Source organism: Euprymna scolopes, chromosome 26, assembly GCF_053919585.1.
Source record: "Euprymna scolopes isolate OS-2025 chromosome 26, ASM5391958v1, whole genome shotgun sequence".
Lineage (NCBI taxonomy): Eukaryota > Metazoa > Mollusca > Cephalopoda > Sepiida > Sepiolidae > Euprymna > Euprymna scolopes.
The window spans coordinates 54,629,551-54,648,410 of NC_136507.1; the positions used below are offsets into that span (position 1 = coordinate 54,629,551).

Sequence of the window (18,860 nt, forward strand, 5' to 3'; positions counted from 1 at the left end):
AACTAAGACGATCGGGAGAAGTGAATCACCTCGAGGAAATTGAATAATTCCGTGGATCAAATGGTTCGGAATTATGAAGAAATAACTAACGAGTAAGGTACTTTCCATATACGTGGAAGCATATTCAATCGTTGTATCGGTAGGCCATACAGTACTTATGTGGCATAAGAACCGTGTTAATTTCGGAATCGTCCGGGCGGTTTACGGAAAACGCCGAAAGGTGCCGAAGCACTGAACGCTTTTACCCTAACATAAAATCACACAAAAAATATCTGTTTACTCTTATTGGTTCATTATAAAAGATGTAAGTATTTATTTTGATTTCAACAAAAATTATCATAAAATACAAAAATAAAAACTCATGAAAACTTTTGAAAATTTTGTTTGCTATCAATTGTTGATCAAAAAAATAAATATTTATTCATAAAAATTACTTTATAATTAATACTTTTTCTTTATTTGAATTTTAATTTTCTAAAAGTTTCATAAAAATAAAAATTGTCCAATAATTATTCAAGAATATTATTTTGAATTATTTTTTCGTTGAATTGGCTTCATACTGACAAGAATTAATCTTTTTATTGAAAAAAAAATGGTCAGCGATTCGCGAAAAATAAATCATGAAACTTTCATTCAGTACCTTCGGGCGTTTCCATAAACTGCCCATACGATTCTGACGATATATCATACGATTCACGATGACCGTGATTCAGCGTTGAAAATGATATGTCTAATATAAGACAGACCAAGTAAAATGTTATTTTAAAACTTATACATGACAGAAAAAACTATTTCAAAATTAATCGCAATAGGCCAACGTAAATGCTATTTCAAACTTAAGGATCGCAGACCAGGTAAAATGCTATTTAAAACTTTAGCTTGACGAACCGACAAAAAATATTATTTCAAATGTAAGCGTTACAGACCGACTGACAAACAATCTGTGATGGAAGTTCCTGAATCTAAACTAAGATGCGTTTATTTAAACCACTCGTTCATCGCTTGATACACTGTTTTGAATTTGTGTGGTAAGCCAAAAAATATTATCTCAAACTTAAGTATGATAGACCGAGGGATGAAAAAAAAACCTTCTAAAATTACTATTTCAAACTTAAGTATTACAGATAGACGGACAGACAAACGAAAATGCTATATTTCTTGACGTGTGTAAAAAAAGTAGATTTCAATGAAACGCCGTTTTATTTGCAGTTAAAACATTCTTTTATTTACAAATCATTTTTAAAACACATCCAATGCTATTATATTTTTTCCAATAAGTGAAAACATTATAAAACAACTATTTTCGGTCGACTCCGACCCTCTTCAGTGAATTATAGACATTTTTCTTTATCGAACAATGATGACGAATACTGGTGATAACCAATCTCTCCTGGTGTCAAATTGAGACTTTTATTAATGTTTTATTTTTGGTGTATTGAATCCATGCTGTTATATGTGTAAAAGTAACAGATGTAATATTTCTACATTTAAAAGCATCGTAGAAGTTAAAATATAAGAAATCTTTTTTCAAAACAAAGTTTGATGACAAAAGATTTTTCCAATACGCACACACGCATATATGCCTGTATGTATGTATGTATGTATGTATGTATGTATGTATGTATGTATGTCTATATGTATATATCGGAAATATTTGTAAGAAAATCGATGTTAAATGTTTTTGATTTTTTCAATAAATAGAAAATAAAAATAACAATATTTCGGTCGACTCTGGTCTTCTACAGTGAGTTATATTAATTTTTTCTTCTTTATTGTTGAGCTATAGCGATGAATGCCAATGATAATCGAACTCCCCTGGTGTCAAATGGCGAGGGTTATTAATGTCTTATTTTTTGGTGCAGAGAACACACTGGTACACGTGTAAGGTTAAAAGATTCAATATTTCCACATTAAAAATCACAGTAGAATTAAAAATATACGAAACTATTTTAAAAAAACAAATTTGATGCTAAATGTTTTTAATGAATGAAAACGCTACAAATAAAATATTTCAGTTGACTTATATTCATTATGCATGCGAATTTTTGTTTATAGAGATAATTAAAATTGTATTTACTTGGTTTAGGTGTCTGTCTTCTGTACCATGGTGTGGCTAAAAGGAAAAAAAGAAAATGTAAATTTTAAATAAAGAGGATCCGACATCGCAAGCGTGCGCAAGAATACAACAGGCACCGTAAAGATAATAATCAAAAGCAGTCATCACACTATTTCGGTTGACTCTGGCCTTCTTCAGTCAGTTATAAACAATTTTCCTCTTTATTGTCGAGCTATAACGACGAATACTGATGATAGTTGAATCTCTCCTGGTGTCAAATGGCGGCTGGTTATTGATGTCTTATTTTTTATGTAGAGAGCAATGATACATGTGTAAAGGTAACAGATTTAATATTTCTACATTTAAAAACACAATAGGATTGAAAATATAAGAAACTATTTTTCAAAATCAATTTTTATGCTAAAAGATTTTATCTCCTATATAATAAGATAACTGCAGAAATTTTCCTCTAGATCAAAGTATTGTAGGTTTGCAACAACAGATGCCACATACAAATTTAATACGACTAGGCTACTAACCACTATCTCATGTAACTTTCAAATGACGTTTTAAACACATTAAGCCGTTATAATAAAATGCTACATTGCATGCTAGGAGCAAAACAATCACAATCGCAACATCTTTAGAGGAAGGAGTTCCTATTTCCCCCTAAATATTTAGTCTTCCCACCGCCACCAGTCAACACCAGAATAAAGTCTACACTTTCCACATATTCTAGGCGTACACCTCTTAACAGACTCATAAAACACATACTAACTTTCCGATAGAATAAAAAAAATAAAGTCTCACTCGGGAAATTCCGGTTCCTTTGATTGGTTACCCGCTAATTCTCTTAATCCGGAATTACCTCATTGTAAACGAACACTTAAAAATAATACATTATGGCGTCGATAAAATTCATAAACTTTACTGGTTTTATTTAGTTTGATTAGCAACTGTTCTGATTTTTTAAAATACTTTTTTCTGTTCACTTATTTTTTTATTTATATATTCATACTTTTACTCTTTGGAATTCATTATATTCTTTTTGGACATGCATTTACTGAAGCTCAATGAATTAATCACGTGATTATTTAGAAACCTATTAGAAACACGAGGAGAGGATATTGTTTTGCAACTATTCCATACTTGCACCTTACAAATTAATAACAGATGCTGTAAAAAAAAAAACTTCTCTACAGGACGCAATAGTGCTTAAAAACAAATACAAACATATTAATCGCTCAAAAACAGAAATTTAACACCTGGTAACCTTAAAATTATTTTAATGTAACATAAATACTAGCAAATTATTTTGAACAATTCAGCATGTAAACATGCATGAATAAGTAAAAACTAATTATACATAGCGTCTTTGAAGTCTTGATAATCGCTCAAAATTTAAACATTAAATACTGGAACCCTAACAATTTTGCTACAGTGAGCTCTAACAAAAGGTTTAGGAATTATTAGCATTTTAACACGCATTGCGAACTTTTTCCTTGCGCACACGGAACATAAAATGTAATCAAACACATATTGCTCTTTCCTTGCTTGGACGAAACACTCTCAAAATGTAAACATAGCATTCGTTTGAGAATGTAAATACGCACAAAATACCGACACGCCACTACCTCCTACCTAAAAACGGCCATAAAAAATTTCTTTTACGGGTACCAATACTTACTTTTAGATAATGGAGCGATTTTCAAGACTCTACTGAGGTTATATTTTATTTTCATTTTTTTTCCTGCTGACGATTAACTTTAATTTTATATTCTTGGACAGATTACCAGGGTCACAAAGCTGTAACTTATCATGTCGACACTTTCTTTATACAACTGATTAAACACTTGCTAATAGCTCCGAACACAAAAATATTATGCAGTTAGGTTGCAACCAGTACCTGCAGGTTATCGCCCCAAACCAACACTATTCGCCAGTAACAAACAGTACTGACAATCACAGATATTGGCTTCCACTAACTGCCACTGGGAAAAAATGCCCGACAGTGGAAGCCAGATTATTTCATTTGGACCACGGCCATCAGTGTCCGCTAATTTCCAGGGCCGGTAGTGGCCACCTACAACAACCGTAGTTTAATTTATTATCGAGGAGAGGGGGGTTCTTTAACGATTCTGTTTTGGATCTGTCATACTTCCACCGAGAATCGCCGGTTACCAGATCCTGCTAGTTTTCAATAAATGAAAACAATATAAATTAAATATTTCAGTCAACTTTTATTTATTATTGTAGAGTCAAACAAATGCGAACCTTTATTTAGATAATAATTAAAATTATATTTACTTGGTTTAGGCGTTTGTCTCCTGTACCATTGTGTGGCTAAAAGGAAAAAAATGTAAATTAAAATAATAATAAAAAACAGGATCTGAGACCGCATAGGCGAGCGCAAGGTTACAACAGACACCATAACGATAATAATCAAAAGAATTCATCGCTATTTGTACCAGTCTTCAAGAATTCTGATGAAAGAACTGACCCACTAAATTATCGCCCCGTTAGCCTCCTCCCACTTTTCGCCAAAATATTTGAGTCCTTAGTTAATCAAGCCCTAGTCTAACACCTAACAGCTGCTAAACTCTTGACCGACAAACAATATGGATTCATGCAAGCCTGTTCAACAGCAGATATCTTAACTGTAGTCTCTGAACGTATATACCGTTCACTGGACAAAACAGGGGAGGGTAGAGCGGTAGCCCTTGATATATCTAAGGCTTTTGACAGGGTATCGCACGATGGTCTTCTAAGGAAAATGAGATCATATGGTATCACTGGAAGAATACACAATATAATTAAATCCTTCTTAAGTAAGAGAAAAATACAAGTTGTCCTCGATGGTCGTACATCCAAACAATATGATATAAATGCGGGAGAACCTCAAGGGTCTATCCTTGGATCTTTATTGTTCCTGATATTCATAAATGACCTCCCTGATAAAATTATTTCGGAGATGGGTATATTTGCCGATGACACCACCCTTTATAACAGGCATGAGGGGAAAACAAATGAACACATCTAAGGAAATGGCAGAATCACTAGAGGATGATTTCCAATCTGTTGTGGAATGGGGACAAAAATGGATGGTCACATTCAATGCTGCCAAGACTAAGCTTGTTTCCTTCAAGAAACCTTTTCTACCATCAATAGCAATGGCTAAGAATACATTGCCTAAAAGTACTTCCTTTAAACCCCTCCGGCTAACGTTTACAGGAAACATGAACTGGAATACATACATTGAGAGCATTGCCAAGGCTGCTGCAAAGAAGGTGAGCTCTCTCTCTCTCTACCGTGTCAGAAAACTACTTACGCCTGAAAGTATCATGTACCTCTATAAGGCCACTATTCGCCCATGTATGGAGCATTGATGTCACATTTATGCTGGTGCATCTGCTGCTTGTCTCTCACTCCTGGACAGGGTTCAAAAGAGAGTCGCAAACCTGATCGGTCCTGAACTGTCATCTAAGCTTCAGCCTCTGTCCCATCGACGAAATTTTGCATCCCTCTGCCTGTTCTACAAATACTTTAATGGTGGCTGCTGTGACGAACTGCAAGCACTTGTATCTCCTCGTCGTGACTACCTCCGACGGACCCGACAAGCAGCTAAGTCCCACCCCTTTACAGTAGAGATCCCTAGGTGTAAGAAATCCTTTTACTCCAATAGTTTCTTCCTCAGAACTGCAAGTCTTTGGAACTCCCTTCCGGGATACTGCTTTCCCAACTGTACTGATATGCAGAAGTTTAAGTGTAATGTGAAAAAATATCTTTCTACTCATCTCCCTTCATAATGCTCCTGCAAATTGTCCCCGATAGTAGCCCCCTACTTTTATAGTAGCACAAGCCTTGTTTGGGGTGAAGATTCAATTAAAAAAATGCCTCTGTGCGTAAGGCGCCAGCATATTTTTGTTGTTGTTTACACTGCACCCATTGATGGTAATCTCCCTTTTATTTTCAAATAATGTTTATTTTGATTAAATGTCAGCATATTTATGGTTCCAGAAGTAAATTTAAATGACTGCAGTTATATTCATTATTTAGTTTACTCATTTCCTTCTATTCAAATGATCTGAAAATGCCTTAATAAAAATTGTTTTTTTCATTCGTTTTCTCCCTAAAGTGGTTCACGTTATGAAAATAAATATATTTTTTACTTGCATTAAGTAGTTTAACAGCTTAGTTGGTTAAGTATTTCATTTTCCCCTTCTCATTACGAAATTGTTGGTGTAGTTATCACTAGGGCTAGGACAACAGCATATTCTTTTCGTTGTTTTTACTCTCTAGTATATATGCGACACAGTTCGACACAATTAATCGACCGAGAACCACAACACTCTACATAAAAACATATAAGATATCAATGAATATATACCTGATAGTTAAAACAAGGAAAAGAATATGATGTCCTAGCCCTAGTTATCATCCATTAATTAAGGTGTTCTTCTTTCGCCACCCAATTTAATAAGATACTGGCAATCTCGTAGCAGTATTTAAATGAATACTGGTATCAATTGTGTTTAAGCGTAACCTACATAAAGATGGCCGTTGCATTAAATGTAGCCTGCTGATGTCACGCAACAAATTCTGAACACACGACCGGAAGTATTTCCGTTGTATTGAATTGCGGAGGGAAATTACGAATATCGTCTAAAGGGGACTTTTCTTCTCCTAAATACAAGGAATTATTTTCTATTTGAACACGTGCAAAGAGATCATTTTTTTTGCCGGAGAAATAAAGTAAATAAGAGATATGTATATATATTTTTAAGTTTATTATTAAAATTTGAAATTTAAAAAAGCTAAGACGGTATATATTTTTTCTTTGAAAGAAATATTAAAAAATGATCAAATATTTATTTGTGTTAGAAATACATCTTTACTTGATTTCTTTTGATATTATTGTGAATGAGTTTTTCTTTTAATTGTATTAATTTTTAACGCTTCAGGCTAATATATTTAAACCATGTCTGAGTAAAATAAAACTTTGTCGACGTACACGTGAAAAGCATGTGTAAAATGAATGTTATGCCACAAAAATAAAGTGGCTGTCTTGATAAGCAATTAGTTGCTACCTTAAAATACAAGAAAAGGCTGTAGTGAAGTCCAAATAGATGGAGACTATGCCTTTTCAATACTTTTAATTTCGTTGTTTTACGTGTATGATGTAACTTGCTATGACTGGTTTTATTATTTCGGTATTTATACAGGGTGTCTAAAAAGCCATTGAAGGGGTTTGAGCTTAAATAGATTCTTTATTTTTTTTATGATATCTTTCTGTAATTTTAACACAACCTGATTAAAACATTGAGGAATTTTAAAAAAATGCAAAATTCAATCTTTATTTATGAAAAATTATGTCTTTTAAATATTGCCTATTTACAGCTCCGCATATTTGTGCTCTTTCCAAAATATATTTCATGACAGATTGCAGAATCTCTGGATTGCGATTTAACTCCGTTATTTTGTTCCTGATGTTTTCCTTCAATTCTTGCAGGGTTCCGGGTTTGTTAACATAGAATCTTTCTGTAAGATATCCCCACAACTGTAGTTTAATTTGTTTTCGAGAGAGAGAGAGAGAGAGAGAGAGAGAGAGAGAGAGAGAGAGAGAGAGAGAGATCTTAACGATTTTGTTCTGGATCTGTCATACTTCCACCGAGAAACGCCGATTACTAGGTGCTGATATTTTTCAATAAATGAAAACAATATAAATTAAATATTTCAGTTAACTTTTATTTATTATTGTAGAGTTAAACAAATGCGAACCTTTATTTAAATAAATAATTAAAATTGTATTTACTTGGTTTAGGTGTCTGTCTCCTGTACCATTGTGTGGCTAAACGGAAAAAAAAGAAAATGTAAATTAAAAAAAAGCAAAAAAACAAAAACAAAACAAAAACAAAAACAGGATCCAAAACCGTAGGCGAGTGCAAGGAGACAACAAACATCGTAACGATAATAATCAAAAGAATTCATCGCACCATTTTATTTGTAATACGTTGGAGACTAAAACTTAAAACAAATTTGCAATACTTTTTCAAATTTCATTTCCAAACAAAATCCGCTTAATTCAATAATAATAGTTATACTTATAATGTGAGTATGTATTAAGAATATTATTTATGGATTTAAATAAACGAGATTAATACCTGTATCTGTAATTGTGTCAGATATTTTTTAAAAAAGCGAATAAAATCCCGAGTGAATGCTGAAAATCACTGAGATTTTATGAATGTATAGCTATTGGAGTATCCACGCTAATTATTGGGTAATTAAAAATCTTTTTTATCACGAATGACGCACCAAAATTATGCGAATAGAGAATCATTCGAAGTCAGTTGTCGTGCCTTGTCGTTTTTTAATTTGTCGTAGATAAATCGTAAAACCAATTATTTTTTCACGTCAAGGTTATCGTACAAAATAGATACCACATAGATTAGAATCCTGATACAATCACAAGAAGGAACTCGACAATCAACTGAGCGATCAATGATTGATTGTGCGTAAGACATTGGTATTTTTTAATGCAAAATTCAAACAATCTTTATTTATAAGAATAATGATGTCTTTTAAATGTTGCCCATTTTAAACTTCGCATATTTATACTCTTTCCAAAACATTATTCATAACAGATTTCAGAATATCTGGATTGCGATTTAACTCCGTTATTTCGTTCCTGATATTTTCCTTCAATTCTTGCAGAGTTTGGGGTTTGTTAACATAGAATCTTTCTTTAAGATATCCCCACAACCGTAGTTTAATTTGTTTTCGAGCGGACGGGGGCTTTAAAGATTCTGTTCGGGATCTGTCATACTTCCACCGAGAATCGCCGATTACCAGGTCCTGATATTTTTCAATAAATGAAAACAATATAAATTATTTCAGTCAATTTTTATTTATTATTGTAGAGTTAAACAAATGCGAACCTTTATTTAAATAAATAATTAAAATTGTATTTACTTGGTTTAGGTGTCTGTCTCCTGTACCAGTGTGTGGCTAAAAGGAAAAAAAAAAAAGAAAACGTAAATGAAAATAATAATAAAAAACAGGATCTGAGACCGCGTAGGCGATCGCAAGGATACAACAGACACCATAACGATAATAATCAAAAGAATTCATCGCACTATTTTATTTCTAATAAATTGGAGACTAAAAACTTAAAACAAATTTGCAATACTTTTTCAAATTTCATTTCAGAACAAAATCAATTTAATTCAGTAATAGTAGTTATACTTATAATGTGAGTATAGATTAAGAATATTATTTATGGAATTTAAATAAACGAGGTTAATACCTGCATCTGTAAATGTCTTAGATATTTAAAAAAGCGAATAAAATCAGGAGTGAATGCTGAAATTCAATGAGATTTTATGAATGTATTCGAGTATCCATGCTAATTATTGGGTTATTAAAAAATCTTTTTTCACGAATGACATGATAAAAGTTTTTTTTTATATATAAATTAAAACAATATTAATAAAATATTTCAGTCGACTTTTATTTAATATTGTAGAGTCAAACGCATGCGAACTTTTCTTTATAGAAATTATTAAAATTATATTTACTTGGTTTATGTGTTTGTCTTCTGTACCATAGTGTGGCTAAAAAGAAAGCAAAAGAAAATGTCAATTTTAAATAAAAAGATCCGAGGTCGTAGGCAGGCGCAAGGATACAACAAACACCGTAACGATAATAATCAAAAGCATTAATCGCAATATTTTTCTAGTATTATGTCGAAGACTAAAAACTTAAAACAAATTATCAATACTTTATAAAATTTCATTTTAAAACAAAACCAATTTAACTCAACAATAATAGTTATACATACAATGTGAGCATTGATTTATAATATTGTTTATAAATTTAAAGAAATGAGGTTAACGCCTGCATCTGTAAATGCGTTATATATATATATATGAAATCCCACTGAATTTCAGTATATATATATGCATGTATAGCAGTGTCAGAAATAGCGAATAATTCCACCCCATCTTTCCAAGCTTATAACTCCTCGAAAAATGCAATTCAAGCCCTAATTTTTTTTCAATTAAAGGAGCAAGGACCAAGATTTCATTAAAAAAAACAAAAAAAACGTGTTTTTTTTTAAAAAGGTTTTAAACTTCGGACTTTACAGGTAAATTTCTAAAAAACAGTATATTTTTTTGTTTTAAATTTGAATATATTATGTATTGACCTTTTCTCTTCAATTTGTGAGTAAATAATTATGTACTTATCGGGGTCTAAATTAATTATTATTAGACATTTACAAAATGGGAGGCGTGAATTATTCGACCCCCTGTCTTTCCAAGCTTATAACTCCTCGAAAAATGTAATTCAAGCCCTAATTTTTTTTCAATTAAAGGAGCAAGGACCAAGGTTCCATTAAAAAAAAAAAAAGAAAAAACAAATAACGTGGTTTAAAAAAAAGGTTTTAAACTTCAAACTTTACAGGTAAAATTCTAAAAGAACACTATGTTTTTTTTTTTTAATTTGAATATATTATGTATTGACCTTTTCTCTTCAATTTGTGAGTAAATTAATTATTTACTTTCGGGTGACTAAATTAATTATTTACTTTTTAATAGACACTTAAAAATTGGGATGGGGGGGGGGTTCGTGAATTAAAAAAAAAACGTTTGTCTAAAATATTATATTCGATTTATTGGAAAGAACATAAAATTTCACATTGACCCTGAAAATATCGTAAAAATAGAATCAATAGAAAAATTTTGATAGATTTTTAAAGTTTAAAAATTGAAAAATATTGAGTTCGGAAAATTCATTACTGTTTAAAAAAAAAAAAATTTCTATTACTTTTAAAACAACTGTAATAGTTTATTTTGGAAGTATAATCCATAAAGAAAATAAATAACCCACTTTTAACAGAGAAATTCCGAGATTTTTATATTGTATTCGCAGTTTCGTGTTAGGGGTGTCAAAAATTCCTACAAAAATTCTGATACTGCTAATGCATGTATGTATAAAATCAGCCAATAAAATCAAGAGTTAATACTGAAATTCAGTGAGATTTTATAAATATATAGCTATTGGAGTATCCACGCTAAATATTGGGTGATTAAAAAAATCCTTTTCACAAATAGCGTGCCATAATTGCACGAACAGAGAATCAGCCAGAGTTAGTTTTCATTCCTTGTCGTACCTTAATTTGTCGAACATCAATGTTTTTTTTTATTACACTGCATATGTTGGTGGTAATCTTCCTTCATTTTTAGATGATACTTTATTTTGCTTAAATAAAAATTTAATTATGTTTTCACAAGTAAATTCAAATGACAGCCGTTGTATTCATTGTTTAGTTTACTTAATCGAGGTTTTCTCCATTCCAGTGGCCGGAATAGTTTAAGAAAATGCCTTAATAAAATTGTTGTCATTCATTTTCTCCCTAAATTGGTTCATGTTATGACATGCAAATGTATTTTTCACGTACATTAAAGCAATTTAACTATTTATTTTGTTGAGTAGTTAATTTTTTCTTATTAATAAAATGTCGGTGGAGTTTTCACCCTTGAATTAATGTGTTCTTCATCGCCACCAAATTTTGTAAAATACGAGCAATCTAGTAATAGTATTGAAGTGGATAATGGTATATATAAGGCATAATCCCATTAGATCACCCAAGTTAAGCAACGCCGTGCCTGGTCAGTACTAAAATGGGTGACCGTTTGAGAATTCCACGTACTGTATGTGCTATATCGACAATGTTTCTAGTCGTCCTGGACTCCTTGCCACTGAACTCCAGCAGTGCCGATTCAAGAAAGGTGTGGTTAGGGTTTGCGAAATTACACAATTACACGCGTAGCTATCCTTGCAGGGAGTATTCTATAGTCTTTCGAGATTGAACGGAGATGACTGGTGTCGACCGTATTTAAGTATTGGAGGCTTGCCTTCAGATAACAGTGATATAATCACCATTTCATTCCCATGTTACAGTCTCGCCACAAACCCCACTCTCCGTAGCCACACAACCACAGCTCATTCGCTACTGAAGGAGCGTACAAACTGACCTTCGGTTTACTTCCGGTAACCTCGTAACTCTCGCATCCCTTTGGTTCTTTATTCCTCACATTCCATGCGCGATGTTTTTGACAAAGAAGTGTTGTTATTAGGGTCAGAATCTATCCATCTAACACTTATCATTGACTGCTGTTTTTACATTGAAATAGTACTTTCTTAGCTCCTTACATCAAGTGGCTTCATGTCTTGTTTAGAGTGATTTCCATAAATAAATAAACAAATGATGCCAACATGCCGTGGCTTAGATGACATTGTTCATTCCGAAAAAGCTAAAATAATTTGTGAGTTTGGAAAGAAATAAGAAGTGTTTTGTAGATAATTCAATGGATATTGTATTTTAGTTGACGACTGATACACGGAGCACAGAGGACACCAGTAGGAGTACACTATTGGAGCTGGGAAACATTAGTTTTGAGCAATGATTTTGTCGTAGATACTGCAGTCGTTACTGATAGTTGAATAGATATATTTAAAACAATTTGTCGTGGGAGGATGCTGGTCATCTACCTAGATAGTTTCTCGTTCATCTTTCTATATTGGTCTGTTTATTAATGAATTCTTCTCACTAGTGAATATTAGATTTCCTTATTTTGTCTTGATGATCCTTTCTATTCTTTAATTCCTTCACAGTCTTCGAGCTGGGTAGAAAGTGATTATTTGCCTGTTCAGTAAAAGACCATCTTTCCAAGTATTTTTGTGGTAGAAAATGGATTCTCCTTTTTCGTAGCCTCGATCAGAAACGGAGATTGGTTTATGACCTGAAGCGCCATGTAATGACATCAGATCTGACAAGGATATAGTGACAATGAAGATTCACACTTTCCGGATTTAAAGTATCCACGATATTTTGCTTGTCCAGTGACCATTTGCAAAGTTCAAAAGCAGATGATCACTGTTGCGGGTTTTTGTATGTTTTAGCAATTAGATAGACACCCACTAATTTCAAAAGATGAGATACGATAACATTGACGCAGAAGAAAAAAACAGCTAAACAGACAAAAGATTTGTGCAGTTGGGAAACCTTTTCAGGGGTTTATTTCGATGGGTCTCTCCCGAGTTTTAGATCATCGTTAATACTTTACTGGGTGACAAAAAATATCTGCTCCAGATAATGTTATCTGCTGTCCGAGATTCCTCTTTTTTTTTGTGTTGGGAGTTGGATTTCCTACGTCAATCTGACCTTGTATCACACTTATAATTGGCGGGGACTCAATTGAACAACCTTAAAATTAGACTAGAAACTTAATTCAAATAAATAATTCGCATCTTATTTACGTTTTGTAGTCGTTGTCTTTCTTCTGTACCATGGTATAACTAGAAAAGAAAGAAAAGAAAAATGTAAAGACATTTTGAAAGTTAAGAAATCTGCTTAGAAATATAGACGAAACCCTGTCTGACTATCATAAATAACGCCCTGCCATAGCTTTTATCTTTCCATAAAGATTGAAAACTAAAAGTTAATACAAAAATACCAATTTAATTCAATAATAATACCCCTCTCTCTCTTTCTCTCTCTCTCTCTCTCTCTCTCTCTCTCTCTCTCTCTCTCTCTCTCTCTCTCTCTCTCTCTGGACGTGTTTATGAATATCAGTTTCATAGTGACAAATGACACAATTAATTTATAATGTTCTCGCTTTTTTTCTGGACATTATCCAGTCCAATAATAGAATTTCATCAGTGATAATATGGATATAAGTATAGAATATGAAAAAAAAAAAAAAAAAATGGCGACTGTTGAAAAAAAAAGCCAATAGAAGAAGAAATGAAAATCTTATTTACTTGGTTTTGTCGTTGTCTCTCTTCTGTACCATGGTGTGGCTAGATGAAAATTTAATAAAATAAATTCAATTGGAAACCAAGAGGATTCGGAGGAAGTAAATTTCAGCAAGTGCATAACAGAAATCATTCCTTTGGCCTTTTAGCTAGGAATAAAGTGCAGTATCTGTTCTGATGTTACATTTTGTCAAGTCCTTTTAGATTAAGTCAATTTTTCGATGTTATTTCAATCCAGAGTTTCCCTTTTGAGGTCAGCTGGATTTTACCCACATTAACCACTGACCTTGTGCTTAACTTTGCCCTCGTGGGGAGGCAAGTAAATAGGAACAAGAATCCTATCTGATCATCAGAAAAAAGAATTAAAAAACTTAGTATAATTTTAATAAATGTACGAAGATTGTAGATTGAAAACATAAAAGGTAAAAATTACGCACTTTTTGAACTTTAATCATTTCATGAAGAACTGAATTTTTAATTGATCATAATCACGGTGCTGTTTACGAGAAGTATGTTGAAGTGACCTGGCTCTTTTTTGGCGGAAGTTTAGATTTTTGGACATGATTTTTCATGCGTTTTATTTGTATAGAACTTAGTATATTATCGATTTGGGTAAAAAAAAAAGAAGAAGATTTTTTTCCTGATAAGAATCGGCAATTATATATATATTTTTTTATTGATTATATGACTGAAAATAAATGCCGCGCTGAAACAGGCGTAAGCAACCATTACAACTTCATGTGCGGTCGTTATTTTAAACTAGATTTGAAAAATGATTTGAATTGCAGAAATTTCTCTCTTTCCCTCTCTCTACATATATATATATATATATATATATATATATATATATATATATATATATATATATATATATTTAAAATTTGTGATTTGAAAAAGTTAAATTTCAAATATAGAAATTTTATTGTATGCAAGACAAAAAATACACTATAGTAAAATATATTTCCTTAACCCATGAATTTTCGATGTTTATACATTTCTTTGGAGGAAAAATATTAGCACATATTATAAAAGGTTTGCACCTAACTTGTTAAAGGTAATAAACATAGCAAATTAAATGAAATGTTTTTAAAGTTTTTAAATAATTTTAGATACATAGCATAAAAGAAATTGGATATATAATTCACAGACATATACATATGCATATATAAATAACCTCCCTTGAATTATGTCGTATACAAATCCCCACTGAGATGACATATATATATATATATATATATATATATATATATATATATATATATATATATATATATATATATATATAAGCGAGATAAGACACTGATAGAATTCAGATGAAAAATCCTGGAAAAAACTTCAATATTTGAGAATAGAGCAATATATGAGTTTGGTGGTTAAATTTTAAATTCTGAAAATCATAAAATATATTGAAAATCCATGGATTAAGGAAATTAACATAACCCCTTCTATATATTCCTTTTGTCAAACAATAAATTCTCAATTCCAATCTATGTGTCTATATGTTGTCTTTTCAGAATTTAAAATTTAGCTACCAAACTTATATATATATATATATATGTGTGTGTGTGTGTGTGTGTGTGTTTATATATATACAAACATATATATAATAAAGTGAAAGCACTAACCAGATCTCCACTAAATGGGTGCGAAAAAGACTGGGACCTTGTGGATGTTTATTGCGACCCAAATTTCAATGAAGATAAATGGTTGCTTCCAATGATAAACCAATCGTAAACGGCTATTGCGATAACGTGAATTAATTTGAAAATGGTTATTGAAAGAGATGGTGAGTACTCGAAATTTGGGAAATTGTTGTCACTCAGACTCAATATTTCTTTTTTTGATGACGGCCTGTGTGACAACTCCTAGTAAGTAAGTAAGTAAGTAATAATAATAATAATAATAATAATAATAATAATAATAATAATAATAATAATAATAACAATAACAATAACAATAATAATAATAACAATAATAATAATAATAATAATAATAATGATAATAATAATAATAATAATAATAATAACAATAACAATAATAATAATAATAACAATAATAATAATGATAATAATAATAATAATAATAATAACAATAATAATAATAATAATAATAATGATAATGATAATAACAACAATAATAATAATAATAATAATAATAGTAATAATAATAATAATAACAATAATAATAATAATAACAATAATAATAATAATAATAATAACAATAATAATAATAATAATAATAATGATAATGATAATAATAACAATAATAATAATAACAATAATAATAATAATAACAATAATAATAATAATAATAATAACAATAATAATAATAACAATAATAATAATAATAATGATGATAATAATAATGATAATAATGATGATAATAATGATAATAATAAAAACACCTGAAGTGAAAAATAAAATATAGATTAAAGCACTACTTATCATTCAACATGTCATAACATTAATCTGTGTATAAAGATTGAAAACTAAAAGCTATTATTTAAATACCAATATAATTCAACGATAATAGCTCATCCTCTTTACTCTCTCTCTCTCTCTCTCTCGCTCCCTCTGTCTTCACCCTCTCTTTCTAAGAACATGTTTATAAAATTAGTCTCAGAGTTTAATATATTTTATTACTTTTTCTTGATATTTCCTGAGTAATACCTAGTCCAATAATATTAAGTCATAAGTGACAATAGGGATATAAGTGTAGACTATGTAAAAAAAAAAAAGATAATAAAGATAGTGACTGTTAAAAATAAGCCAATAGAAGAAATGAAAATCTAATTTACTTGGTTTTGTCGTTGTCCTTATTCTGTACCATGGTGTGGCTGGATGGAAAATAAAAAAGAATAAAAGTCAATTTGAAAATTTGTTATTATTATTATTATTATTATTATTGTTGTTGTTGTTGTTGTTATTGTTATATCTATTATTATAATAGAAATAACTATAATAATAGCAATAATAACAATAATAACGCCAATAATAACAATAACAATGACAGCAACAATGATAATAACACAGCAATAATAATAGCAATAATAATAACAATAATACTAATAACAATAGTAACAATAATAATAATAGCAATGCTACTACTACTACTACTACTACTACTACTACTACTAATAATAATAATTATAATTATAATAATAATAATAAACAGGAGAAATGAACAGAATTGAATAATAAAATCAATTTGAAAACAAGAGGATTCGGAGATGTCAAATTTCAGCATGTTCATCAAACCGTAAAAGAATTCAACAACATAGTATAATTTTAATGAATGTTTAATGACGATTGTAGATTGAAAACATAAAAAATATGTATTTACTACGCGCATTTTGATCTTAGTTGAAAATGTCGATGCAGAATTGAATTTTTATTTAACGTTAAGTACGGAGGTGCTTATGAAGAAGAATTTAATTTTGATTTGGTGCTGTTTTGGTGGAATTTTGAACTTTTTGAGGCATGTAGAGGGAATGTCTTTCTTTTGTATAGATCTTAAGATATTTCTGATTTTGTTATGAAAAGGGGCAGCCCCCAGTAAGTAAGAAAGCAAAACTTGATAAGTTTGAAAATGATATTAGGAAAAGGCTAGAATCGAACCCAGTGGGCAAGTGTTAAAAGATAATAGTTATTGAAATCCTAGAAATGCAGATAATTGGAATTGTTCTCGGAAATAACTAAATATTATTTATGTCAGAGACAGAATGATTGTCCATTCTTTTAGAAATAACTGGTTATTAAATATGTCAGTTAAAAGAATGGACAATGACAAAGTTTAAAATGTTATGTTTTTTTGTTTATCAGAGGTTTGTATATACATGTGCAAAGAGCACGGGTAAATTGAAACGTGATAAACTCATATTGGTTGACCTAACCTCTGACGGCATAAAGAAAGGAGATTCTCAATATATTGAGACAGGGTTCGAAGTTAGATAGTGATAGAGTCCGTTAGAGACGAAAGTCGAATAGCGGCTGATGCCCTTATAGACGAAGGGGGTAAAAGAAGACCATCTAGGCATACAAGCTTGAATTCCTGAGTCATCAATCAGCCGGCTAATGAATAAAAGATCCCCATCTATATTTTCTAACTGGTTGTCTTCGTGTCGTCATTACAGCTGAAAGGTAAATATGTTTTATCTATCATCTTGTAAACGAACTTTGTATAACCCCCTTCCAAGTAAGGTGCCTCCTTCATCGTTATAAGTGAAGTATCTCCCCTCTGATGTGAAAGAACTGTATTACCCATTCCTTCAATAAGGAATTCGCATCTCTCTCAGCTCTGTTATAATTGTCTATCTCAAAATATAAATGTCATTATCATCCTTTGCTCTGAGTCCCCGTTATATGTCTCCAATATGTACGCCGACTATTCAACAATTTGTAAAAGAAAGATTATTTTGTCCTAATGAAAATCGACATTTATAATTTTATGATTGATTATATGACTTAAAATAAAATTTATTATATATATATATATATATATATATATATATATATGTGTGTGTGTGTGTGTGTGTGTGTGTGTGTGTGTGTGTGTGCAAAATAAATGATGTCTGAATTTGTTGGATCAATAAATATTGTAATTTTTCAATTTTATTATCATCATCCACTGTTCATATTTCTTTAATTGTTCTATCTAGTATACTGCGATATTGATTATATCGATAAGTGCCAACCTTTAAAATAATATTTATATCCATCTTAATAATAATAATAATAATAATAATAATAATAATAATAATAATAATAATAATAATAATAATAATGACACCAGAGTAATAATTAACAGAAGTGAAAACTAAATTATAGATTTAAACACTACTTATCATAAATAATATTTTTCAACAACATGTCATAGCATTAATCTGTGTATAAAGAAAGAACACTAAAAGCTATTATATAAATACAAATATAATTCAATGATAATAGCTCATCCTCTTTAACTTTCTCTCGCTCCCTCTGTCTCC

The 18,860-nt window shown here is 30.7% G+C and overlaps 1 protein-coding gene across 16 annotated transcripts in view; it reads right to left on the bottom strand.

The window, feature by feature from the left end:
- The window catches only part of LOC145248063 (chitinase-3-like protein 1), a 154,380-nt gene that overhangs the window by 17,106 nt on the left and 118,414 nt on the right, over positions 1 to 18,860 (bottom strand). For 6 of the 16 annotated variants that reach the window (XM_080109824.1, XM_080109825.1, XM_080109835.1 and 3 more), the window contains 8 exons: positions 16,674 to 16,712; positions 13,883 to 13,921; positions 13,379 to 13,417; positions 9,634 to 9,669; positions 9,029 to 9,064; positions 7,869 to 7,904; positions 4,364 to 4,399; positions 2,078 to 2,113 (listed from right to left, as the gene is read on the bottom strand). In XM_080109824.1, coding sequence (XP_079965950.1) covers positions 2,078 to 2,113; positions 4,364 to 4,399; positions 7,869 to 7,904; positions 9,029 to 9,064; positions 9,634 to 9,669; positions 13,379 to 13,417; positions 13,883 to 13,921; positions 16,674 to 16,712 — 297 coding nt within the window. The remainder of the gene's footprint in view (positions 1 to 2,077; positions 2,114 to 4,363; positions 4,400 to 7,868; positions 7,905 to 9,028; positions 9,065 to 9,633; positions 9,670 to 13,378; positions 13,418 to 13,882; positions 13,922 to 16,673; positions 16,713 to 18,860) is intronic. The other 10 variants (XM_080109836.1, XM_080109839.1, XM_080109834.1 and 7 more) reach the window with 5 other exon arrangements.